The sequence below is a fragment of the Dendroctonus ponderosae genome, unplaced genomic scaffold, assembly GCF_020466585.1.
Source record: "Dendroctonus ponderosae isolate FM_Combo_2020 unplaced genomic scaffold, Dpon_F_20191213v2 Dpon_F_20191213_8, whole genome shotgun sequence".
NCBI lineage: Eukaryota > Metazoa > Arthropoda > Insecta > Coleoptera > Curculionidae > Dendroctonus > Dendroctonus ponderosae.
The window spans coordinates 4,224,951-4,252,176 of NW_026019016.1; the positions used below are offsets into that span (position 1 = coordinate 4,224,951).

At 36.8% G+C, this 27,226-nt stretch overlaps 3 protein-coding genes across 11 annotated transcripts in view; 1 reads left to right on the forward strand and 2 right to left on the reverse strand.

Annotated features, from left to right (window-relative positions):
• LOC109538084 (distal membrane-arm assembly complex protein 2) overlaps positions 1–894 on the reverse strand; it is a 2,720-nt gene extending 1,826 nt beyond the window's left edge. The window contains exons 1-2 of the mRNA XM_019905137.2: positions 395–894; positions 195–339 (exon numbers count right to left, since the gene is read on the reverse strand). Coding sequence (XP_019760696.2) covers positions 195–339; positions 395–646 — 397 coding nt within the window. The 5' untranslated portion in view covers positions 647–894. The remainder of the gene's footprint in view (positions 1–194; positions 340–394) is intronic.
• A 2-nt stretch (positions 895–896) lies between these two features.
• On the forward strand, positions 897–12,469 carry LOC109538082 (probable glutamine--tRNA ligase). 2 transcript variants are annotated; one of them, XM_019905135.2, is made up of 13 exons: positions 897–1,141; positions 1,234–1,591; positions 1,654–1,824; positions 1,938–2,089; positions 2,438–2,624; positions 2,679–2,866; positions 2,923–3,146; positions 3,443–3,582; positions 3,636–3,807; positions 3,934–4,096; positions 4,152–4,375; positions 4,429–4,618; positions 12,056–12,469. In XM_019905135.2, exons 1-13 carry the CDS (start codon positions 1,022–1,024, stop codon positions 12,071–12,073), a joined length of 2,307 nt encoding a protein of 768 aa, XP_019760694.2. In that variant the 5' UTR covers positions 897–1,021; the 3' UTR covers positions 12,074–12,469. The 2 variants fall into 2 exon arrangements, with proteins under 2 accessions (XP_019760694.2, XP_019760692.2); XM_019905133.2 differs by lacking the exon at positions 12,056–12,469 and adding an exon at positions 4,839–4,964.
• LOC109538080 (serine/threonine-protein phosphatase 4 regulatory subunit 1) overlaps positions 5,030–27,226 on the reverse strand; it is an 82,998-nt gene continuing 60,801 nt past the window's right edge. For 2 of the 8 annotated variants that reach the window (XM_019905125.2, XM_019905131.2), the window contains 13 exons: positions 21,479–21,585; positions 12,536–12,825; positions 11,314–11,484; positions 10,834–11,117; positions 10,607–10,781; positions 10,324–10,461; positions 9,919–10,056; positions 8,259–8,385; positions 6,769–6,999; positions 6,577–6,710; positions 6,251–6,517; positions 5,748–6,027; positions 5,030–5,451 (listed from right to left, as the gene is read on the reverse strand). In XM_019905125.2, coding sequence (XP_019760684.2) covers positions 5,348–5,451; positions 5,748–6,027; positions 6,251–6,517; positions 6,577–6,710; positions 6,769–6,999; positions 8,259–8,385; positions 9,919–10,056; positions 10,324–10,461; positions 10,607–10,781; positions 10,834–11,117; positions 11,314–11,484; positions 12,536–12,825; positions 21,479–21,585 — 2,446 coding nt within the window. In that variant the 3' untranslated portion in view covers positions 5,030–5,347. Of the gene's footprint in view, positions 5,452–5,747; positions 6,028–6,250; positions 6,518–6,576; positions 6,711–6,768; positions 7,000–8,258; positions 8,386–9,918; positions 10,057–10,323; positions 10,462–10,606; positions 10,782–10,833; positions 11,118–11,313; positions 11,485–12,535; positions 12,826–13,003; positions 13,366–21,478; positions 21,586–21,984; positions 22,076–22,393; positions 22,413–27,226 lie in introns of those variants that run through there. The other 6 variants (XM_019905132.2, XM_048669157.1, XM_019905126.2 and 3 more) reach the window with 6 other exon arrangements.

Here is a 27,226-nt window from a genome sequence, read left to right on the forward strand (position 1 = left end):
GGGTCGTGACCCCCATGACCCCCCCTGGATCCGCCCTTGAGGACGCATACAAGTTGGAATAATCTAATATTCGAGCCAAGGATTTGAAAGCAGTTCTCTTTTAATCGCCCAAATCAGTAGTGCGACAACGGTATATTATATAGACTTTATATCATAAAGATGTATTAATTAGCTACTTTTATCAGATACATTACCTAATATACTGTGCCTGTCTGGTATGTAGCGCTGCAAAATCTTCTCCCTTTGCTCCTTCAGCCTATTGTACCAGTTTTTTATAGAAGCAGGACTCAAATCGATAGGCTGTTGTATCCATTTCAGCAGGCTAATCTGGTTATCTTCCTGAAGTAATGTTTCCTTCGTAAATGGGGCACTGTTTAGTATACAACTAGATTACCGTGTAAAATGTTCTTAGCGTAGAGTAATATTCTACGTTCTTTTGATGCCACGGTGTTCTCCATACCAAATCTTCTTTGGTCACTTCTGTTCGTTTTTTCTGGTTTAAGGACTTCAATCTGATTGCGGGTTTCTCTGGGCTAGTTTCTACCAATTTGTCTTTGAGTTCAGCGTTTTCCGAGAAACTGCAACAGTACTGATTAAAAGCGCACTGGGTTAATTTTTGAGACCTTCTACGCAATAGTTTAAACATTCCGTAGGGGGTAAGTTCCAACTTTCCCAAACAAATTTAGATAGAAATTATAACCTACAATCTGTTATGACAATTTAAGTGAGGTTCATGTGAAGTTTCGTTGCCAAGCGCTCTTCGTGGTTTTTTTTGGTAATATTCCTACGCTCCTCCCCTCTAAAAACAAAGATGCAACGTGGATTGGGCCATAAATCTGAAAGGGATAAAGATGCTGGGAGCAACAAACGTCACGAAATCCACGTTTGATTGTCATATAATTATTATTTACGTCAGAGGGGATCATATTTAAGGTTTAAGTTGATCAGTTTGCTAATTATAAAAGGTGAAAGGTTTGAAACCGGCGAAGAATAAGAAATCCATACTTGTTGAAGCTGCAATATGGCATCTAATGATGAAACGATTTTGGCCTTTCAGCGCTTGGGCTTAAGCCAGCAAAAGGCCAAAGAAACGTTGAAGAATACCACAGTTACCAAAAACCTTCTTTCTATTTTAAATGAAGTAAGCATTTACAATTCAAGTAGTGTATATTTATATTTACGCTGTTACGTTCGTCTATAACATAGTTAACAATTAATTTTCCTATCTTACAGATAAAAAATGAAGTTCCAGGAGAACCAATTGGTATTCTTCTTTACCACTTGGGTACCAAGATAAAACCCCAAATTCACCACCAGCTGCCAATTCTAGTAAAATACATCATGTCCAGAAAGCTGGACAACACTCTAAGAGTAGATAAAGCCATAGAGTTTGCTCTGTCCCATATAAATCTAATTGATACCAATGAGCTAGAAAAATACTGCGGCGTGGGCGTAGTAGTCACTCCTGAACAAGTGGAGGCTTGTGTAGAAAAACATATAATTCCCTTCAAGGGTGAATTGATGGAGAAAAGATACAAATTCAATGCTGGCCCATTGATGCAGAAAGTGAGGGAGGAATTGCCATGGGCAGGTATGGCACAGTTTAAACCTAATCCCTTGACCAAAACAAGAAAATTAGTTTTTTTCCTATAGATGGCAAAGCAGTGAAAAATGAGATTGATGTTCAAATTCTGGACATACTTGGACCTAAAACTGAAGCCGATTTAGCCCCGGCTTCAAAGGCAGATAAGAAGGCTTCTAAACCCAGTAAAACTGATGCAAAGGCAAAATGCAAACCCAAAGAAACCAAAGAAGTTGTTAAAGGTATGTCTTGTACTATTCATTTAAAAGAAACTAGACCCACAGGAAACTGATCCTGTGAAAAATTCGGCTTTACATGGGCGGTTTTGTATATCGTATTTTTTTGTAAATTGCAGATGTGCCAGCAGCTCAAGCCCTAACAATTTTGGACGTAATGAAGAAAATCAGCTTCCATGCCCCAGGGGAGAATTTTAAAACCGATGGATATGTCGTTACTAATAATACTGAAAGGTTGCTGGCGGAGCACTTAAAGATCACAGGTGGAAAAGTAAGTTGACGTCTTGTCCGTGTCTCTTGCCTTCTTTAAATTTCGAACAAACTCTCTCTTATGGTGTCATCAAACCTACTTTGCATTATGAACCGGATGAAAATGGGTGTAAATAGCAATTACCGTTTTTACCATCGGCAATATCGTATTGGACAATTATTTAACAATATCTCATCTCTCTCAGCACCATATGCCAAAATCAGTTTTTCTGTGCAATGATGCATATTTAATTTTATAAATATGTTTTTTTGTGTGTGCAAACAAAAGTAATTGAACTTTTCTCACGTGAAAAAATCTGCATAAACTTGTTCACATGAAAAGTAAGTTCGTTTTGTTCTATTTCACCAGGTCAGAACGCGTTTTCCTCCAGAACCGAATGGTATTTTGCATATTGGCCACGCCAAAGCCATTAACATCAACTTTGGGTATGCAGCCGCCAACAACGGCGTGTGTTTTTTAAGATACGATGATACCAACCCCGAAAAGGAAGAGGAAAAGTTCTTTACGGGCATTCACGATATTGTCACCTGGTTAGGTAAGTAAATGAAACGCCACGCTTTGATCCCAAAATGGCAATGCTTTCCTTAAGGATACAAACCGTATAAAGTAACCCACTCGTCGGATTATTTCGATCAGCTTTATGAATGGGCTGTAAAACTAATCGGCAAAGGATTAGCGTACGTTTGTCATCAAACAGCTGATGAAATGAAGGGGTTCAATCCAGAACCGTCGCCCTGGAGGGATCGTCCAATAGCAGAGAGCCTGCAACTATTTGAGGTGAATAAACTGGGTCTAGTTGAAAGATTGGGAGTTATTCGTTGTGGTGCTTCTAGGATATGAAAAATGGGAAAATCGATGAAGGCGAAGCCACTCTTAGGATGAAAATCACTCTGGAAGAAGGCAAGTTGGATCCGGTAGCCTACAGGGTACGGTTTACGCCCCATCATCGAACAGGAGATAAGTGGTGCATCTATCCAACTTACGATTATACCCATTGTCTTTGTGATAGTATCGAACATATCACGCATTCTCTCTGTACGAAGGAATTTCAGTCGAGGTAGCAATTTATTTTTTTAAGATTTGTCCATTGATGTTTCCATTGGAATCTCGAAACCCATAAGATACGCGAGGTCGCTTAAATCGGGGGAAACTTGCACATTTTTGAGTTTTGTCAAATTTTGTTATACATTTTGGAAAACGTATGAAATCGGAATTTGACGAAAGTTGCAAATTGAAAGCAAAATGCTGCACTTTGCCTTAATTTAAGTATTTTCATTTCCAAATGTTTTTTCCCTCGAAAGTGAGAAAATAACACTCAAAACATAATATTAAAACAATGTTTACTTGTTTTAGGAGATCGAGTTACTATTGGTTATGCAACGCTTTAGGCATTTACTGCCCAGTGCAGTGGGAATACGGCCGATTGAATGTTAACTATACAGTCGTTTCGAAGAGGAAAATTGCAAAACTCATTAGCGAGGGAATAGTAAAAGGTAATGTTCGCTTCTGATACATGTTAAATGTAAATTGACCTTTTGTACTTTAGATTGGGACGATCCAAGACTGTTCACCCTTACGGCTCTGAGACGAAGAGGTTATCCATCAGAAGCCATTAATAATTTTTGTGCGCAATTGGGCGTAACCGGAGCTCAAAGTACGGTAGACCCATCCATGCTGGAAGCTTTCGTTCGTGATTATCTCAATAACGAAGCGCCACGGTATGTAGGAAAATTATTACTAAAAAATAAAAGACAACATGTATTGGTGTCAACTTTTGACCAGTCGGGTACATTCGAAAAGGAGGGGTTCGATTGAAATAAGAAGCAGTTATTTATTTGTTACAGACATATGGTAGTGCTACATCCACTCAAAGTTACCATAGAAAATTATCCTAATTCCGCCCCTGTAATCCTATCGGTGCCAGATTTTCCTAACAAGCTAGAATTGGGAAGCCATAATGTCACGTTCGATAGGGTAATTTATATCGAAAGAAGCGATTTTATGGAGGTAAACAATTCATGCTTAATACTGGCTCTTTTAATATTATTTGAATTTGCTTCAGGAAGGAGAAAAAGGCTATAGGCGTCTAACGAAGGCGCAGTCTGTAGGTTTGAGACACGCCGGCTATGTACTAGAAGTGACGGACTTGAAGAGAAATTATTCGGGAGATATTTCAGAGGTGATTTGCCAATGCACTGCTGCCGAGAAAGCCGTAGTTAAACCCAAAGCTTTCATTCACTGGGTGGCCAATCCTATTGAGATAGAAGTGCGGCTTTATTCGTCACTGTAAGAAACGTTCTATCTGTTGTATTCCCATTTAATATACCGATGTTTCGTAGGTTTAAGCACAAAAATCCGGAAGATCCGAACGAAGTACCCAACGGTTTCCTATCAGACTGCAACCCGGATTCTCTGACAATTTTGCAAAGTTACGCAGATAAGTCTCTCTCAAACGTCAAGGCTTTGGATAATTTCCAGTTCGAGAGGACAGGATTTTTTGCAGTAGACCCGGACACGAACGGAAACAAGGTAAGAAAGAATACGTACTTTTTGTGATCTAAGTTCTGATTAAGTAATTATAATTTAAGTAATTCTGAGTAAGGGTTAATCCTAACGCGTAGTTGATTTAGCAAGATATATTCTATAAATAACGGTACAACCCTGAACTTCAAACGTGATTCTCAGCTTCTTCAGCTTTTAGAACATTATATTTTCATGGTTGAGTTTTACACAAATTATATGGTTCCAGATCGTCGTAAATAGGACTGTTGGACTCAAAGAAGACACAGGTAAATAGTGCGATAAAGCGGTTGGTTTTATAGTAAATGATGTTGACTAAGTTTTGTACGATGCCCAATAAAATTGTCATAAAATAGTGGTCGTTAGTGAGAAATAATCGAGAGCCGAAAAGCGGTTCACCGGTGGAAGGAAAACTAATACTTTAGTAAAAGAGTGTTTATTCATCAAATTACATTTATACATTCATTCTCATCAAAAAAATTATTAAAATACATATTTAGAAAATCACTTCATAACAAAACGTTTTTATATAATTACAATACGTACAAATAGGTACACTAAAGCGTCTATTTACATCATTGAAATGCTGCTTAATTAGACGCCTTAGCGTATAAAACAACATAAACGGTTATCCAGGATTGGTGGTGAGGGGAAAACACCTCTAATTAAATGAAACGCATTTCAATTTACTTGAGATAGAAAAGAAAGAATGTTGTAATTCAACAGTGTACATAATATCTAGACGGCATCCACCACAGCCATTCGAACATCTCGCTCCTTATCTGCCTCGTACCGTCTCAAGACCTCGCTCAGCGCGTCCAAATGATTACTCACGAAATAATCTGAAACAAGTTTTCCAGTTTACAGTTCGTAATGGCACAAAACAAATAATTTGAATTACGTTCGATTTGAACTCTATTGACCTGCAGAAGTTGAGAAGCGTACAGTTTATGAACATATTTAGTGTTGGTTTGAGGATTTTCGTGTTTCTCATTTCTTTTCACACAGACAAAAATTTTCCAAACATTTTTCTAGTTAGAATTGTGACTTGTTTTCTCCTTCATTTACAAAAATAAGTGTGCTGGCCTACACTATTATGTACAACGGCAAGCTAAAGAATGGTTCTATTAGTACTTACCATTAGTAATGAGATGTTTAACAATGCAGTTAGCAACGCCTAGTCGAATGTTTACGACAGGGTCCCAACTGAGCTCTAATAGATCGGACAACATTCCGGTTTCGGCTGAGGCAAAGTCTTGAGGCGAAAGAGCTTCTCGCTTTAGAATTTCGGTACATAATAAGACAAACGTTTGTCGCATTCTCCACTTTGTTCCATGTGCATACTTTTTCGACAGTAAAGTCAGAAGCTTGGCGGACAGAGTGAGGTCCGCGTTCGTTCGCTTTAGAACTTCAGAAACCTATGATCGGGAGACAACAAACAGTTCAGCATCTATTCATTTAAATTCCAATTAACTTAACGAATTTAGTATTTGTCAGTAGGACGTTAAATTAACTTCACATATGTTATCAGAAGACCGTCGTCAAAACTCATCACAGCAAATTGTTTAACTTTTTAAAATATTGGATTTTTCTTATACGAATCGAGGAAACCGGACTATAGTTTTATATAAAACCACTTACGAGAACTATAGCAGCAAGTCGAACCTCTGCCACCTTCTCGCAAAGCAGCGACGGAGCATACATGCAGCCAAGCCACTTTGCGACATCGGCAGGACTAAACAAATGTACACAACGCGTTAGTTGTTCTGCAAAAGTTTGTAGAAACCGCCAATTCCATATACTGTTCATTCTCGTTAAAATCCCAAGTTTTCCGGCAAATGAATCCCGCTTTTGAGGAGTGACCAGGTGTAGAAAGTCAAACAGATTGTTCAAAACACCAATCCGTACCTAGAAGAAGCAAAATATTCGTATTCAAAGTAAGTTTCAAGTGTGTGCCAAACTTTTACCACCTCATCCAAGTCTGCTAAAAAGTCTACAAATAGCGGGGACAGGTCTTCGGAAGCTATTTCTGAGCCTAAAATTACCGCAAGTGGACATAAACTGCTGGCCACTGACCGCCGAATCCTATACGACAAGTGACCTGAAAACAAGAGCTATTTAAAAAATCGGAAAACAGCATTTACGTTTCAAGATTTTACATGCCAAAGCCCGAACAGTGTCTTTAACAAGAGGCCAATATTCTCGTCCTAATGTTGAAATAACGGCCGGCATTGAGTAAGCACAGTGAACAGACATGTCGTTTCCATGTGGACGACCGCTAAGATTTGCCATAGACAAGAAACTGTCGATCAGGTATTGGGGAACTATTGTTTGAGTGGGTCCTTTTATTTCATTCGTTGTTGAGCTACTTACATTACCGTTATCACTAACTGAAAAAAAAAACCCTGTTTTTAACAAGTGTGTACTCAGAAGAAAAGACAAGTTCAACTTCTCGGTTCAATCATAGTCTGCCTTATACAAAGTTGTCTTCATTAGATATCGCTTTGTATGTTATAATCATCAAAAACTGCTTCGAAAAATTTCCGTATAGCTTAAATATTCCCKRAGTTTTAACTGTAAAAAGTATTTTGGTGATCCCATTTGTTAATTGGCTTTTGGCGTTTGTTTCAGTTTGACMTATTCACTACAGCAGGCGCTGTTGTCAATTTTTGTTAGACATATTCGCTTCAGAAGGCGCTTTTGTCGATTTTAGTTCGGCGTATTCCCTTCAGAGGGAGCTTTCGTCTTTTTTAGTTCGACTTATTCACTTCAGAGGGCGCTTTTGTCGATTTTAGTTCGGGCTATTCCCTTCAGARGGAGCTTTCGTGTTTCTTAGTTCGACTTATTCACTTCAGAGGGCGCTTTTGTCGGCTTTAGTTCAACTTATTCACTTCAGAGGGCGCTTTTGTCGGTCGGCTTTAGTTCAACTTATTCTTTTCAGAGACAGATTTCGTCGATTTTTAGTTCAAGTTATTCACTTCAGAGGGCGCTTTTGTCGCCTTAGTTATTTTACTATTAAAATTAATTAAATAAAATTTTAAAAATTTAAGAGACCAGAGACTAAAAATTCACCTAGGCCTGGTCAGTTTACCTTGAGCCATTCCAGAGATATTCAGTTTTATGACCGGTCACATCAACTGACATTACAAATTTTCCTCGGAAAAGGCTGTGCAGACAAAATTTAATTGTAAACCTTTGCGTATTACTCCATTCCACACACGAGATTTTTCAGTTTAAATAACTTTGGCGGGGAGAATCTCTGAAATGAATCAGGATAAACCGACGATTAAAGTTACAAATGACAGACATAAGGCTTTATATAAAGCAACATCGGCCAATTTTCGATCTGCGCTATGATAATTTTTCGATCTGCCCGCAGAAAGGTTCAAACTTGACCAAGAAAACATGACACTATTTCAACACCTTATTACATTTAATACATAATTTTTTTGCTTATCTTATTACCTAAATTTTGTCCAAGAACAGAGCTATGATTTGTCGGATCACCGGCTGAGAAAATAGTTAGTAAAAAATTAGGGAATATTTAAGGCTATGCGGAAATTTTTGGCCCACTGTGTAGGTTGTGCAGGTGCATAGGTTCATCAAAACCGAACTTTGTGTGATAAATTTCTTACTTTTTTTGGCTTACCTATATTATCTAAATTATCACCCTTATTATCGCTGCAAGGTTGCACTGAGTTGGGCCGATCATCCAACAACTCAATTTCATCGCTGCCTAACTCAATCTTAGTTGGTAATTTTTGAGCATGACATATCTAAAAACAATGGTAAATAGTTGAAACTGTATGAGTTAATGAGTACTCATTTAAGTCAAAGCTGGTTTATTCGAAGGGGTTTTTTGAGAAAAATATGCCTGCATGAAATTGCCACCATGCCTTTCAAGCGCTTTTAAGAGCAATTTAAAATATTTTTCTCGTTTTGCTAATGTATAAAAATAATTATCAGTTTTATATCTTGCCCTCGAGACCCCACTCACCGTGTCTTGCTTCAATCTTCTAAAGAACAAACATATTTTTGCATTAATAAAATTCTAGTTGTGACTTGGGGATTCGAAATCCCCGGTTAATAAAATCCTACATTTAACCAGCGTTAGTTTAGCTATTGTTAAAGACGTGTAACCGACTTGCGACTTGTTCCACGTATCACATCTATTAATAAACTGAATAAATTGTCATAGCCGATAACGTTTCCAGCAGGAAATGACATAACGCCAGATAATTTACAAAATTTATCACGTGTAAATTAATTTGGCGCCAAACACTTTACGGAATTTCGATTTACGGCGCTTAAAAGATTATCGAAACATGTTTCAGAAGAGCAACATCTTCCAAGTAAATAATTAATCGCCAATTCAGATAATATGTAGTTCGAATGGCTTTAAAGAACATATGTTTGGCAGTCGAATGTTAAATAGATCGTTACTTACAGTATGCTGGCCATGCCCTTTGAAGAAACTGTTTTCAAAAAATCATACAAAAAGCAAAGCAAAATATTCACAAAAATGACCTACCACATTGTACTTACTGTTAAGTACTTAACAGTCATCATAAAATCCCAGTCAGGTAAGTGGAAAAATGCAATTAAGAAATTATATTCGTTGATTAGGTGCTGGCAAAGGACAAATTCCGCTTTTGCTAACACAACTAACAGCGACTAGCGAAAAACTGTACTTGAGTCACTAGTAATAAAAATCTTATCAAAACTCATGAATATTAAAGTTAATTTATGGCACTGGGGCTATTGTTCGTGTTATTTTTACATTCGAGTAAAAAATAGTGTTCAACACTAGGGCGAAAATACGTTTACCCCCCTCATTTTTAATAACCCCTGTTTTATATTTTAACTAGGATGTGTAACGTAATTGTTCACATTATTTCATTTTCCATGTCCCGTGTTGACGGTTTTTGTCTGCATTAAAAATGTAAACGTATTTTTTTCTGGATTAGCACATATTTCCCAAATAATAACAATTAATTAATAGTTCAACTCCTGGTAAAGCGAAGAATAGTGAAAAATAACACCAATGACAAGAATTTCAGAGGACAATGATATTAATAACGATAATATGACCATGGCTTCTGTGCGAAAAGTGGACGTTTTCAAATAAAAACTACTTTTGCTTGAATGAAATTCCACAAAACATTTCTGATGAGAAATGTATAGTATATTCCTGATGAAAGACATCATTACATTAAAACACAGAAGAAAAATCCATAAAAATTAGCACGATTAATCAAGTGAAGTGCCCTTAATCGAGTCCCCATATACTCCATCAAAACTGAACTTACCACAACATCTTCCGAAGATTCGTTCAAATCCCCCTGTTCCCCGCCATCAGTCGTCAGCTCAAGTTCGTTGAGATCGAGTTCAGGTGGACTTATGTACCAATAATTATGTTGGTTATACGCAAGCAAGTCACCGTCGAGCTGTGATATTGAACATTCGAAGATTTAGCATGCAAGGCAATTGCAAAGTACAAATCAAGAAAAATGTTTTTCCACTATCATCCAGATTACAAAAATGATCTTGATGTGCACTCATCAACATAACAGAGCATCAGTTAAAACAAGAAAAATAAGCTTTGTTAGTAGTTTTCGTTATATTACTCAATTTACTTGTAATATGAGATGATTTAGCATCTCACCCATGAGGTAAAACTGTACGTGTTTGGAATGTAATGTAAAAAATATTACCTCATTTTTAGTTTCAGTCTCAATTTTGGAATTTGCATTTCCATTTTCTTTGGAGCATCCAGCTTCAGTGGTGAATCCATCCAGCTTCAAGTCATTGAATGCTACGAGTGCTTCCACGAATGCGCCGCTGTTATATGCCTTCAATAATAGTTAGAAGTTATTAGAATGAAAACCACCGTGATAACCACTTTATTTCTACGTAATTAAACAACTCTACATGATTTTGATCTATATGGCTTTTGACGTCAGTCCAAGTTTCTGCAGCTCGTCAGCCATTACTCACACATGACTTTGGCCTTCCTCCCAATTCTGAAGAATCTAAATCTGTTACTTCATTGCAAGCGCCTTTTTCCAAATCATCGTAATAATGTAAGTAACCATCTTCTGTGGAGCTAGCCATAAATGCCTCTTCCATCGTGACCACGTTTGAAAAACCATCTTTGCAGGGTGGTTGGATGCTATAAAATACAATTCATTATGATTGGCTATATTAGATTGGACAATACTTACAAATAGTCACCCTCTAGATTCATTAAAACCAAATCGCCTGAAATGTCGTATGCAATTTTTGTCGATGGAGGGTCGGCAAACGTGGCTATGAAACCTCCTAACGTTTGGCAGGCAGAGGTTCGAACCCATTTAGATTTATCTCGCAACAGTTTTCCAAAAGCTGGAGCAAGCAGAGACTTTCGAAGTTCTGATGGACACACACACGAAACGAACGTAATAACTTCAGCACATGCTTTTCGGACGGTCCACATATCGTCTTCACATAATGCTAAGTAACAAGGCAACTGTAACAAAAAACAACCAATAAATAGATTTTCTTCAACTGACCAATCTCAAATTGCGAAACGTTAAACGGATCAGAGAGACTAAATTGAACTTCAGTTATGTTGTCAGAAGACCGTCGTCTCAATTCATCATGCAAATTACATTGTGCAAAAGGGAATAAATATCAAAGTATGGAAAAGTTAATTATAAGCTTACCAGACTTTCTTCATATACTTTTGATCCCACAATCGCACAGTAATGACCAAACTGCCAAGCAGCTAACTTTCGTACGTAAAATAAATGACTTGAACACAGCTCTATAAATCTCTTCATCAGTATCCTTTCGGCGATGTCCTTGCCTAAGAGCCGAATAAACTTGCTCATAAGCTGAAAGTAAGGTATACGCATTGTACTAGCTGTTTTATGCAAGAAATGTTATAAACGGAAAAAATATAATATAATATAATCATAGAGCACTCACTTAACCTGGGTTAATGCAGACGAAAATGTATGCTCACGCTCATCAAAGCTGGCTGTGATATGTCTTCATAAATGCATTTCACATCCAGTTGATAAGCGCGAGAATGCAACAAAATCTCCAACGAATTTTTTAAAAACCATTTGACAATCGGCAAATGAATTAATGTTGCACCGCTCATCAAAGCTGGCTGTGATATGGTATCAAATCAACATTTCACATCCAATTGATGAGCGACACAGGCATCTAATTGACAATTATTCGAACGATCCCACGACTTTTCGATCAGCTAAAGATGGTCATTGGTTAAGTGTTAAGCACAAAACTCGTCAAAATGGCTGTGATACCAACTATAACACGGTACACAGACAGATTGACGGGATTCGGACAAAACTTCTTCAATTGATTGACTGTCTTCGGTTATTCAACGCACAATAAGAATTTTGCCACAAGCCATAATTCCTTGTGTCTTGTTTCCAGGTACCATCACTAGACTGACACATAAATAACAATGCTGGTGGTGCAAATGATGCAAATGTCTGCAACCTAACTCATCAAAGTGGCTGTGATATCATATTTAAAAACCAGAATTCACAGCCAAATTGACGATCACAGGGCAAAGACAACGACATCGAATATGGTGTTGTGATGCAACAAAGTGAACAATGCTCATCAAAGCTGGCTGTGATAGAATTGAAGCATCTAAAACGTCCAACTCTGATGGGCAATGGTAACTCCTCTTCCTGTTGTTTTAGTTGAATATGGTTGTCAAGTAAAAAACAAATGTGGTGGAAATTGCTGATACCTCATGAAAGACAAGGTAGTGAGACAAAAAAAAATAATGAACATCTCACTACCCATGTCTTTCACAATGAAACAGCATGCTATGGTGAATGCGTTGGATCACTTAATGTCTAAGAGAACGAGTCTTTAAAACCCAATTGAATTAGGCCAACTTACCGTAATAGCTGAAGTGTTAACGTCCAGTTGATTTTGGAGGGCTAAAATGGCAGGGCATACTTTAACTTCAGCTTGAAATTGTGTCACGTAGCCTTTTTCCATCATTTCCACTAAAACCGCCTTTGCTGCGAGATTGATACCTGTCTCTGACCATCCTAGATTCCTCACCACTACTGGCAGCAAGTAGTCTCCAATCACATCTTTAAGTGCTTCTACTCTGTCGGAGTTTGCTAGGGCCTCAGCTGCTATACTTGGAATTTTCTCTAAGAAATTCTCCTGAAGAAAGTCATCTGCAACCAAGAAGTAAATATTAAAATCACATATTTATTGGACATGAATTGACAAATATCGATATTATTTGGCTCTAGACTGAGACCTATATTTACTTGACAATCAGACGTTAAAGTGAATGGAACTTGGGAGCGAAAACCTAAAATATCTATAAAAATTGTTCAGAACAAAACCTACTTTTCGTGAAATCGTTGGAAAAATACATCTTCGGGTAAACCGGCGAGGGCATTTATCCAAAGAAAAAGCGGCAAATGGCAGAAAGCACGCGGTATTTCCACCATTTTGATTCGGGGCCCAAATATTCTTGCAGGTTAGCCGGAAATGCTTCACGCAAAACTACGCCGTAGAACTCGAAGAAACACACTAAATTGACACAAAATTGAAGCTAATCTTACTCTCGACAAAATCCTGCTATTTTTCGTTAAAAACACACGGTTTCTGGTGGTTTTTTTCACTAAAAATGCAGCGAAGAAATCACAAGCGCTCGCAAACCATGCTGTTGGTTCACTTCTTCGCATTGCCGCGCCGCGGCGTTATTGTAACTGTGACGCGCCGGCCGGCAAATGGGCGACGTTGCCATCAATGCTCATATTTTTCCCGGCAAATAAGACCGATTTCGACTCTTCACTCAATATGCTTTTGCCTTATCTCGAATAAAAACCAATAATCTACTAATTGATGAATGAAATACTTTTTCGACAAGACCGTGAGGCATCTAAAAAGGAGTTGCAATATCCGAGCACGTGCCGATGGGGATTGTAAACTCTGATTGGATAACAGGTTGCCATTGTAATTTTTAATTGGCTAACCACGCAACAGGTGCTAATACGAGAATAATAATTTTGCATACTGAATATTAAGATGAAACAACCAACTAGGCCTAGCTCGATAGGTACCGCTAATTAGCAGTTAATTTATCGCCTTCTAAACTGGTGCAACATGCACGATTGCGTTTCTCACTAAAAATTTCAGCAAACCACGATTTAAGGAGCGCTGTCTGGTTGCGGCTTTTCAAAATGGCGCATAAGAGATTCAATGCTTATTAACTTCGATGTTTTATAAAATACCGACGACTTTTGCAAAACATTAATGGTGGAACAGCGTTTTGAAGCATGTACGTGTGCTATACTATATTTTGCAATGAGCCGAAATTTGCCGTTAATATCAGTTTTGACTAAAATGCGCAACTACTTGACCGCTAGTCAAAAATGTAATTTTTGTCAACTGTCAAATTACAAGAATATGTAATTTTTCTAACAGCATCAAGCTAATAATAATAGTAATAAAAACGGTTGGGTTAGATTTTGAAACGAAGAGGCGACATTACAAGTCAATTTAACTGAAAAAATATCGTACAAGAGCGATTGTTTACAATTTTTTTTAAATAGAAATTAAAAATGAAAGAAAATATATAAAAGTTAGTTAGTTAACCATAAGCGATTGATTAACCTTATCGTGTTGCAAATATGACAATAGAAAATACGACTTTTCATTAATTGAATTCTAAATAAATTACCCCTTTGATGTTTCACGATTAAAGTTTTGAAAACCCTCCATAACCACTTAGAAGAAAGGTAAATTAGGATACTTGGTTCATCCAAACTTTGCCTCTTACACTTTCTTCAGGAAATCAGCAATAAAAAAATTAAAACCAAACTTAGCGTGTCGACAACCCGCAGATTAACGCTGCCTTTATGAGATTTGGCTGCTATCAATTCACGATGTTTCCAATATTAGTTTGCCAGAAGGCAATTAGAGAATTTTAGTTTAGTTGGTCAATCAAAGAATTTTAATCCTTTCTTTGGTCGTCTTTGCAAAATAATATACTAATTTCTCGTTATGACGTAAATTTTTACAACATCAAACAAAGATTTTCCCATTTGTTTTGGGACGCCCTATAGAAAGGTCAAATGGCTGAGGGTGGTTTTAAATTAGATAGGTAAACCCCAGAGGCTGTTTTGCTACTAAAGGCAAATTTTTGCTTTGCCCTGTTCACATGGAGAAGATCTACTGTTTGTAGGGAAAAACGGATGTTAGAATTAAATATATCAATTAAATGTTTAAAATTAATCAAAACGGCGTTTAGACATTTTGATGCAGATTATATATTCAAAACGCGCCAGCGAATTCGATCGCCCGTGTAATCTGGTCAACATTTTCAGCTGCCTCAAGAGAAGAACTAATCAAATAGCTACTAATATAAATAGATTTTCGTTGAAAGAAAATATTTCCAGGCATTTGGGTATTCGAAAAAATCGCATAGTATGTGAGAAAGTGAATGTAGATACTAAAGTTGTTACAAATTCCAATAAACCTTTAGTAACATAACCAGGTGTGTTTTTTGGCGCTCAAAAAATAATTGCAACACCGGAATTGCGAAAAAGTTACCATATTTACAAATGCCTCTTCAATATAACACGTCGCAATAAGCGATATAAAAAATATGTGTAATAATCGACCTACGTAAACCAGAAAAAGTGCGTGTTCAAGGGAGACAAAGATAGTAGAGAGACATAGATGAATTAGAAATCGCGTACGTCCTAACCATGGACGGTCTGAAGCGTTGCAACCATTAAATGGTTGAATCTTGAATATCTTAAGAAAATGATCTTCCATTGCGAGTTTTAGACCTCACCGCCATCAGAGTGTGGCGAACAAACTCACTTCAAACACTGTATATTAAGAAACCAGCACAGGTCATTGTGTCATTGTGGTCATTAAAGTGTCAAAATTATTAAAAATTTATTAAATTAAGCAAGCGTCAAGGCGCCCAAAATTCAAGACCTATAAATTTCCAAAGATGATTCAAATATACCGAAAAGCTCCTTAACAAAAGAGTCTAATAACGTATGAATGGGCTTTTAATTGCAAACGTGCTCATTGTACAATTAAGCCAATTTGCCGACATACTTGAATTGTTGCAATATGTGAATGTTTCTCTAAAAACATCAATGGGACTATGAAAATAAGTATATTTCACCTTTCATTTCACCTTCATTTTCATTGGACCTTCGTGACATGTCACATAACCTCCAAGTTTTGACAAATCACGAGACGTGACAGTTCTCAACTACTCAAACTGAACTACTGTTGGGGAAAAATGCAAGTGACCCAGTTTCCAAATAGTTTTTTTCTACTAAAGAAATTTAAAAAATGAAGCAAAATTCATGGAATTTTAGGCAAATAAGTGGGAGCAACGAAAAAGTGTTGCATCAGTAAAACTCACCAGTTTGACCAGTAGCGAGTTATGGGGACATAGATGGAAACTTAAAGCGTCGGCGTATAAAAACATAAGAAAAATGATATATCTAAAAAAGCCCATTTATTGACCTTTGCCAACCGGCCTAGATGTGGCAACGTTGCGTGGGGTCTCGAGATCGTTGAACGTTCAGCGTAGTACTCGCCGTTTCATTCAACTTTGCGCAGCACCGCCCAACGTCGCCGCCGCCGTCGCCCGTCGAGAACGATGTCGGTCGGTCGGCAGGGCTCCGTCAATTTTGGATGGCCGCGTTATTTCGGCTCGCTAGAAAACGTTCCTAAACTTCCATTATTGTTATGGACGCGGTGCAGACCAGGAATCAGACAATTGTTTTTTTAGAAAAATATTCGTAAATTAATAAAATTTGTCAGATATTCATTCATCTGTCAGAACTGATATTGCAACAATTCGCGAGTTCAAAAGTCCACACGCCCCCTGGTGGCCATAATTATAAGTACAAGTTGCGTAGTAATTTGACACTTGTTTTGTTGACATTGGTGTCACATTGGTCTTTGCCTACATCTGATTGTGATTTGTTTTGTTCTAATCAACTTTTGCTAGCTTTTAACGAAATAGAAACAGATCAAAAAGGATGTAAGTATTGTTTGATGTTATAAATGTCATCAACTCCAATAAATAAACAAGTCTCAACTGTCACTCGACAACGAGTAATTTGACGTTTTGCAGCGCGCACTTGTGCACAATTATTGGATAATTGCACAAGTCAGGGGGTTCAAAAATATCAATTACTATCATTATATTTTCTCAATCGGAAATCCGATTTGAACAGTAATTTCAGGCGTGATTATCACTGTGATTTGCATCAAATTAGCGCTATTCTTGGACATAATTTAAATTATAAGATAAGCACAAATAGTGACAGATAGTCTTGGTCATAGTTTAAATCCGTATTCTCTGAGCAACTTGGACCTTTAAAAGTCTGTGTATCTTGAGCCATTCGAGAAGTACTAAATTTTTGATGGCCGGTCACTTTTCTGCACGAAATCTATTTAAAATTTATTAGAAGCTTAGAGCTGTTTATTAGCTATTGCTTTTCTATTTCTCCATCAAGAAACAAAACAAAAAATAAAATTATTTCGCGTTAAAAAAAGAACACAGAGAAAGTAAACAGAGCTTTCAATTTGAAATAAAATGTAGCTCACAGCGAGTTTTTCCGAAATTTCCTTCGAAAATAAAATACCTAGTGTAGTTAAATTGGCGGGGAAAACGTGTCCGGTCATAAAAATGAATATCTCTCGAATGGCTCAGGATAAACAGATCCAAATTACTCAGAATACATGAGGCTTACACCGTACCACTCCATATTGTCCGCGGAATCATTTAGACTTTGCCGATTATGCAACAGCCCTAATAATGCTTAACAAATACATAAGTCAAAATAGTTGAACACAAACATGATTAATCAGTGCTTGCAATTGGCATAAATCTACGCCTATTTTTAATGATGCATTTGTAACTCCCGTTCATAAAATCTTCGCATAATCCACACAAGAGATAGCCGAACAAACATAAATCGCGAATAGCGGCTGATGTTCGCGATGAACATCTGGATGATTTTCTATGGCCAATTTGGAGACTTCCATTAGTGGAAACAAAATTTGGCAACATTGAGACCGATCGATAACTTCAAAAGGGAGGCTAAAACTCCGCTGGCAACGTTTCTTAACACTCCACCTACGTCGGTTCACACGATCCGAGGAAGAGTTTATGAGATTAGGCGCACCTTGTCATGTTCCATGCTACTCTTAATGAATCAAAGTACACGGTAAAAAGCGCAGGATGACAGCAAATCCGAATGAGCATTACACACCATTATTAAACTTCGTGAAATGGAGGCGAAAGTGGGACGGAAATCTTTGAAAACCGCTCTCCTTTTATCAAACGACACGATAAGGGGGCACTCTTGCCCGGCTCAACGCAACCGGGCAATGCTTGAAATGTTCCAAAAATGAGGACTAATAAACGAAATTGATAGCAGGATTTGCGTGTATATTGTGAGGGGCTAAAAGGCACTTTAACTCACGTGAGCATATTCAAATGTGCCACACCAAACAGACTTCCAAATAAAACCGGACATTGGTTTAAAACAATCTCAATGGACTCTCCCCGTAATATTGTCATCACTAGGATACTTCATGGATACCGACATCCGGAACAACGCTCATCCTTCCTAAAAACCCCTTTTTCTTCGCCTGAGGCCTGAATTGCCTGAAACACGTGGTGGAACGATTTAAACTCGGAAAGTCCCAGATTTCTCATCATCGGGAGTCGAAAATAACCCACACCATGCCGATCTAATCCAGAGCGTTCGCAGGGGGGCCGCGATCCACGTGTGCCAACTTCCTGCCAACGCCGGAAATGCCACCGTGAGCCAAACGGCGGAGCGCCGGAGGTTCAATGCGCTCCAGAAATAGGACGATCTCTATGTCGTCTGTATCCGATGTATCGTACCATTTAGAGCGAGATATTAGGTTATTCAGTGACACCCAGTTTAGACCTTGAATGTGGTGGAGTTGGGGAAAAGTCGCATTTAGTGTTCCTGGCCTGTTGGCTTCATATTAGGTATAGTGCTCGAAAAATTGAGGAAGAAATTGAATAACAGAAGAACATTACAAAGTTGAAACTGAAGTATTCTTCCCATTTTAAGCAGTGGTGGAAATTCTTCCGGCTCGCATCTTCAGAGTTGGGTTGCTCGAAAGCAAAGCAACCGCTAAAGAAGAGATGCTAAACAAGAGGAAGAAGTTCTATTCCAGGGCAGCATAAAGCCCGAAGAAAACTCCCCAGTTTGGATAAAACCTGCATCAGCAATTAGGGCTGTTCGCCAACAATAAATATCGAAGTTTCGATTGCAAAACAAAAATATAAAAATATCCAAAAATTGACATTTACAAAAATGAAATATGTAGGAGCATAAAATAAATGAGACACATTCAAATGTAATTAATTGAAGAACTAAACTAAGTGCTGATGATCATAGCAACGTTTTCAGAGTACAAAACACATAGAAATAAACAACAATCTCCCAAAGGAATGGAACCCTTATTTAAAGAGGATCTTAGAAGCAATAAGCAACCTAGATTTCCAAAAAGATCGAGAAGAATAATTGTGCAGGGTAAAAATAAGGCAAGTGAAACTATTAATTAAATTAACAAGAAATCTAGGTGTCGCATTTGCGCAACAAACCATTTTAGAAAAATACCGAATTTAGGGAACAAGAAATATATCCAGGCTTGTCTGGGCTAAAATCCTTTGAATTCCAATGCAACTCGTCAACGCTGCACTAATTCATGCATGTTCGAATTACTACTACGTAGTAAAATTGCCAACATGATGGAAAAAGGGGACAGAATTTCCACCTGTATAAACAGGGAATCCCTCGCTTTAATCGATTATTTTCCTAGTATACAAGGTGACAGAAAGGTGCAAAATACAAATCGATGGAATATAACCCAGGGAACAATTGAAAAAAGAATGAAAACAAAATAAGTAGCATATTTTCCTTAATAGAAAAATTCACTTTAAGACGCGTTCACAGCGAGAAACACCAACCCTTGACAGACATTCCCGACTACTAACTAATGAATAAAGTAGAAAAGACAACTTAACAAATGTAAACTCAAATAATGGGCGTCTGTACTTTTGGTCACTGTATTGTGTACCTACATAAAATGGATTTCTTGCCCCTTTATTTCAATAAAATGGAAAATATTTTGATCATGATGATGACGAGTGTTACAGCCTCGAAAACATTATTAAAAATGAAAAAGAAAACTCCGCGTTAATACCCTTGTTTCATTGAGTAAAAATGTCCATTCATCAGAATCGGAAGAACCTGTCGGCTACTATATATGACGCGATGGTTTTCACATTTAATAATTGAAACAATCAGTCCGGCAATTTTCTGCGATTACTCACATTATGACGACCCGAAGGCGTCATTTATTTGCCTTTGGCACCGGCGCCAACAAATCATTCAAAAAACGTTTTTTGACGTAATTTTTTTTGGATAACAGCATCAACGGTTGCTGTTTTAAGCAAAGCCAAAACAATAAATGAATAAATATCGTGATTTCACCTATGCAGTCAAAATAGGTAAAAATCAGCGTAGGTTTTCTCGAAAGTGAGTTGATCCAAAAATATATAGGTACTAATTAAAACATATAAGTTAAGCAGAAACATTAAACAGATTTGAAGTCATTCGGCAATGTGTTTGTGTGTAATTCCAGTTTCAACCAAGCTGTAGAAATAAACTGCGACAATGTGAACTGCTTATTAGAAACATGCTTCAGAGGAATGTCTTTCAACGGTTGAGTCGGTGGTCACCTACCATTGTTATAAATAATTTTGAGCAAGCAGGTAGATTCGTTCAGAGAAGCTGAAACCGATTTTCTTTATGGATAAACCGTTGTCCTTTAACGCAGGTACTTTGATGATTAAAGGGCACCTAAGTTTTATATTAAAGATGAGTACCCGTAGATTAAGTAGCAATAAGGTGTTATCCTTGTTTGAAAATAAATATGTTCAAATGTGATTAAAGATGTAACAAAACACATTTTTATAGCAGACGAGACACAAAAATACGTATTTGCAATTGGCTAGTGAACTCTCAGATACCAGAAAACTACTAAAATTTCAATAATTCCCCAAAAACTGTATAGCATTGCTATCGCAAAAATAACGGCTTTATTTGATCAAAGCGTTCCAAGAAGTTTTGAACGGTTTGCCAAACGAGGATCAAAAACTGTCGATACGGGCCGATAACAACAGGTGTCCTGGCGCCCTTTGCAAAACACATCTACCTACAACACGAATCGTACTGCAAATAATATGTGTCATTGATCGGCCACATTTGCTTTTCCTGTAGTAAGATAAGGAAATCTTGGGTCGTCATCAATAAATATAATAATTTGTTTCACAACGGATAAGGCCGATTGGCTCACTGAAAGCTTACAATTACTGTCTCAAAACGTATCTGGTGGTCAAATACCCACTTTAACCTGATTTCAAACTAGAAAAGAGCAGCGAAAGAACATTTCATTCAGTTTCCTAAATATTCCGAATAGACTGAATGCACTTACAGATGTTCACTATATAGGATTACTATGTAAATCAGTAATCTGCGTCAGGGCAAATTCCATATCTACATGCAGTTCTAACGTACACAGTAACTGCGATAATAAAAACAAACATAACCGGATAAATCAACAAAAGAGTCAGGATGTTTTCCAGTTTGAGGACAAATGAAAAACTACTGAAAGCATGCTTTTAAATGAAAAAATAACAGTAATAAATATAAACGAGCAAAAATCAACAATTGCAGGATTTACAGCGACCTGAAATAGGTATGCAATCAGAGCATTTCACTTACTTACCATCGGTAACTTTGGTGAGTATTCTCATAATTTCCGGAAGTTCTTTGGTAAGGATGGCGGAAGGTGTCTTTTTGAAGATATTCTGCAGCAGACTGGCCAAACATTGTCTGAAAATAAAATATAATTATCAGATTCTACTAGGGACTAATTTTTATGTACCATGAATGAACTCCTAAGACAAATTAAAAAATTAGGGAGGCGAAAATAACCAGTGCCTAACAGTTTTAACACACACATTTTGGACCCATCGACCATGGACCCTTTAAATGGTCATTGAGAAAACAAAGCGGAAACATTAAAATCCTAACAAGAGAAAATACTTGACCAATCCAAACAGGAAAGAAAAGACAATTAACACTGAATGGTTGACAGCCGTTGAACAGTTTTCGCAGGCAAATACATACTTAGATACTAAATCAACGATTTCACATGCGGCTACTTCCGGGAGATGAAGGATGACGAAATTGGTCAAAATTAAAACAACAGGATGTGCCTTCGGTACGTACCAGGATTGGCATAAAATAACTCTTGAATACTGCTTGATATGCAACAGTGTTTTGGCGCCAAAACCCGCACAAGAAACTTTTCGATCACATAGACTTTTGGAGGTTATGCTTTCCGTGTAGGTACATGTAGATGCACCAGACAGCGAACCAAATAGAATGATATAGATTCGGATATGTGAGTCAACAGGATGGGAGATTTAAGATGATCCATAGTTCAGATATTTCTCCTATTTAGTGACTAATGCAATATTCTTAGCACGTAGTAGTACCAGTAATTTGGGATGACACCAGCGGCGCATGGTTTCAGAATAATAATGAAGCATTTTAATCGTTAAATAAACTCCGAACAGACCTAGGTTCTAACCTTACTCAAATACGCACTTGAAAATTCTAGGTTATTACGTCTTACCATTACGTCTGCATGCACGCACGTACCACAAACATCAGTGTCCATGCGCGCTTTCAGCGCCAGCCATGTTTGTGTGGCAAGACGGGCGACAAAGAAACGAAAAAAACTCTTAAAACCCACGTGGGTACTTTGCTGTAGTACCAACATTTTGGCGGGAACTAACCATCAAACGGTTGGGACTGATTCTTTCAGATGCCAAGGCGGATTCTGGGAATGTAAATGATGCGCGCGTCGCGCCCAAATTTTTGGCGGGCGCCGATTGGCGCGTTACGAGAAGAACGCCGATAAATCCAAAGGTGCGGGCGCTGGAGGGGGGGGCGAGTACCTACCGCATAACGCGTTGTTTGGTGATCTCGATTCTGAGAAAAGCCCAGAATGGTCTGAATGGCTGCCCAGAGTTGGACTCTAAAAATTAGGTCCACATCAAATTTGGTTACAATTCAATCACTTTAATATTAAAATATTTCAAATAATAGCATTGTATGTATTACTGTTTGTGGCAATTCCTTTGAAATGTAAAACATTATAGTAATTTCAGAAATTTTATAAATTAACTGAGATGGGTACTATCTACTATCTAAATCAACACGCATAATAGTAAAACACCTCCTTTTCACTAAATTTTGAAAATATAGAAATTAGTAATTAGAATAGGTAAACCCGCCTGCACATCATTTGGTCAAATATATTTTAAATAATTTAAATCCCTGATTATGTACATTACAAACTGCACATTTTTGCGAAAAAATAGATTCGCACAAGGATTAGAAGTCGTATTATTGTCATCGTATTATTATTAACACGGTGCAATAAAAATGAGAAACGAGGGTACAAAAAATGATGTATTGAACTTTTAACAATACTATGCATAAAATCAACTTATTTTCAACAGGTATAATCATGACTTAATCAACATAATTTTGGTCTGTCTTTCCATTATATTTTATCTTATAATCCAACTTTTCAAACCAAATTTTTTTGATAAATATAACTGTAAACGATTTATTTGATGGAAATATGAAGATGATCAACAAAGAACAGCCAGTAAATTATTCACTATTATTATAAATTATGCACTATTCTAAAAAACAACAAAACCAAATGCTCTCTGACATTCTTATCCAGTAAGAAAAAAATTCTGTGCGGCATAGCAAAATAATTTTTGTAATAAGTTTAATTTYAAAAACGAATTCCAATCAGAGAAAATGAAAATAAACCCATTACAAATATTTTTGTTTCATTCAGTCTTGGACTCTTCCTGATAAAATCGAACGAAATCTACGAAATCAAAACAATGTTAAAATTGAAAATACACAAAACCCGTAATTCGTACAATTCATTGTAAATGTAATAAAATTTACAAAGGGAAAACCTCAAAACCATGAAATAAAATAATCAAACAAGATCAAATAATTTCATAAATCACATATTTGGCATTTTGTTTTGATAATTGTCAGAAAATTTATTGGCATTCTTCACCGGTTTTAGCAAATAATCAACAAAAAAAGGGCGAAATTAAAGAAAGCGTTTTCATTTGATTAAATAAGGAGGATTATGTGGCACCATGTTAATTTAATTGTAACCAATAGGTACAGACTACATGGCTACCAATGTTTAAATCTCGAAGAATCAAACACTTAAATTAAACTAATTTATCAAAATCATAATTCCATTCTTCTCAATTTCTAGACAATGAGATCCAGTCAAGACAAAAAATCCTTGACAATTTACCTTTGCTTGTACTTTGAAAAAACAGAAGTACAATATTGGGGTTAAAAAAATTAATTTGCTAGTTAATTTTAATAGATTAATCAGCGATCTTGGGCAAGACTTTGGACTTCCTGAAAAGACAATGTGTAATTGGCTCAAATCCATGGCTAAGGCAAAGACAATTATGGCACACATTCGAATTAAAAAACAAGATAGGCGTAAAAACACATGAAAAACCGTGCTTGAAGGAATAACTTTCCCAGGAATAGAAATTAAAATACCTAGAAATTTAAGTTACTTCATTCAAATTTAAAGAATGAAGGCCTAACTTTTGGCCCTGGGTATATAATAAATACGGGAACGATAGGACGGCGGTACCTGATGTGAATCACCCCCGGCACGTTTTAAGAAGCTGGATGGTACGTTTAAGGACCACCAAAGTAGTAGGTGGATGGAAATGTACAGTTTTAGTTTGTGAAATATCTATGCTTGACAGGAAGCCCTTTTCTTGAGACTCGACTAGTAAATTATCAAACCAAGTGCATATTCCTAGAAATGTTTGCTTCACTAGATAATATTCTCTTGAAGCACAATCAAAACAATTATATATTTACAATTCTTATAAACCAAAATTATGATCAATCCAACATGCTTGAAATTTATAAAAAACGACCCTCAAAGCATGTGAAATTAAAACGGCTAATTTTTTTGCCTTTATACAAACATTTTTGCAATGGTCTAAAACCTACCTACTTTAATTAATAAACAGAACGAAATACATAATTTTCTAAAACATTCATTACATATTCAATCTCAAATTTCACGGTCAAAAATCAATTAAGTTTCTTAGTAGTTCATTGATATTTATATTATTTATCTTAATTTTTTTTTCGTTTTAAACTTAAGCATGTATGTATTTGATATTTCAACAAGAATCAACATACAAGTCTTCAGTAAACATTTATTAACGGTGAAGTCGTTTTTATAATCTAAGTCTACTGTTGTTTCAGTTTCCAGTAAAATAAAATAATCTACACAATTAGATTGCCTTATCAACATTTAAAATAATTTAATCCAACAATCAAATCGCGCAACAAGGCACCAATGGTTGAGCACTTTTTAGAAGCGGCAGCGTGGCTCCCAAATGGAAATCGGCGTCTTTTAAAGCCCAGACTAGACAAGCGTCACGTTGCGAATATATAGCGCGGTAAAAGTCGAAGCCTGATTGGTCAGGTGTAGACTCCGCCTTGCAGAAATTCACGAAATGGCCGGCCGCGATCAAGATAGATGACAAAACGCTAAGGGTAGGTTTACACAGGGTCAGGGGGCGGAAAACATACTTTGACGACTTAGAAATGTTGGCAACATTGGTCCAGCACACTGAAAATTGCTGATAGTCAGGTAGAGATAAATTAAAAAGCATCGCACAGAAGGAGAAGGGATTCAACGAATTCAAGCAAAAAAATAATTTTAAATTACTGTGATAGATTATTGATTTAAAATTAGTAATAATATTGCAAAATATCCCTCCAAAAATTGCCTTCTGTTGGGACTAAAAATATGTTATAGGTACCTACTTACTAGCATATAAAATAGGTCAATTGCAGTTTATCAAGGGAACAAAAATTTTAATTTTCGCTCTTAAACCAGGCAATAATAATAAACATCAAGAAAATTTCACAAAAAATTATTCCAAAACACAGGTTTGCTTGGGACAAGCTCTAATTTCAAAAATGAGCCAGATCGAGGCTCCTTATTGCCTTAATTAAATTGAATAATCAAAATAGTCCTTACATACTTAAAAAACAGCAAATGTGGGCAGACTGTGGCGGCAGAAATATGAAAATGTGTTTATAATATCGTTGTAGGAAGAGGAAATCTCTGGAGAAATAAAAAGAAAATGGAAAAATTTGCATTAATCATGTTTGCGCCCACCAAAGAATTAATTCAAAGCGAGCGGCCCACAAAGCACCTGAGCTGAGAAAGACAGGGGAAACTGAAAGGTTCAACCTAAGTAAATGGTTATGAAGGAATTAAGTAAATAATGAGCTTTTCAAAGAGCGAAAAAAAGAGAATTTTTCTGTCCATTTAAGGAATCATTCAGCAAAGGAATTAGGGGTTAATTTTCAACGAAAAAGGATAAGTAGGTAGTTATCCATTTAAAGGAAAGAAAATAAACTCCCTTGGCTGGGCAAGGCAAATTTTTTGAGTGCTTCAATCAGAAACTATAATATAAATGGCGTCCTCGAATAGAAACTATTGAACTAACTTACTTAGAAGCGATGTAAAAAAAGTCCATTAAGTGACCAGAGTAATTTTTAAATTTCCACTGAAAAGTCCATGCTTTCGAACCTTTTATGACCATCTTTAATCTGTCATTGACAAATCAAATAGGTGTACTGGACATGAATGTGTGTTCGAAAGAAGTGTACTGGACATGAATAAAAGAAGTTGATTGGCCTGTCGGCTTCACAAATGTGCTATAGGATATTTTATAAATTATCCAATATATCATTACGCTGCCTATTTTACCCTCCGGTCATACACTAATTTATTCAAATCTGTGACCAATGACAGCATGACTTGTTCGAAACGTATGGCAGTTAATTTCCGTAAATTTGCATTTGATATTTATGATATCTAGATGACTAAACTAGAAAATGGAACGTGCCGTCCGACAACGTTTAAAAAATCCAAAAATTATATTCGTCATGCCCAAACCCTCATGGATTTCAATTCAATATGGATAAATCAGAATCAATGGCTCTCAATTTAATTGTTCAAAATAGTTTTGTTTGGTGATTCGGGTGTTTAATCGATAAAAATTTTCGAATGCTGGTAGGTGCTATCCGATATGATTTATTGCAACATAAATTATTCTGGACTTGTAATGGATTTAAGCAACCCAGACAACAATGGCAGGCCAAAAGAACTCAATCAAACGGTATACAATTTCGGTCTATAAAGTTCTCACTGATTGCCAAAATAAACTGACGACTACTGCGTAGTATGCAAGATGCTTCGTATATGGAAGCAGTCAAAAGATGCCCTTTGATTAAAAACGGATTATAAAGATTTGAACAAAACGCAATGAAGTAACAAAAACGAAAGAACACACGCGGA

Coding starts and splice junctions, on each gene's coding strand:
- LOC109538082 (XM_019905133.2), top strand. CDS start 1,022: ATGGCATCTAATGATGAAACGATTTTGGCCTTTCAGCGCTTGGGCTTA. Junction 1,825..1,937: donor AACCAAAGAAGTTGTTAAAG/GTATGTCTTGTA, acceptor TGTAAATTGCAG/ATGTGCCAGCAGCTCAAGCC. Junction 3,147..3,442: donor ACGAAGGAATTTCAGTCGAG/GTAGCAATTTAT, acceptor TACTTGTTTTAG/GAGATCGAGTTACTATTGGT.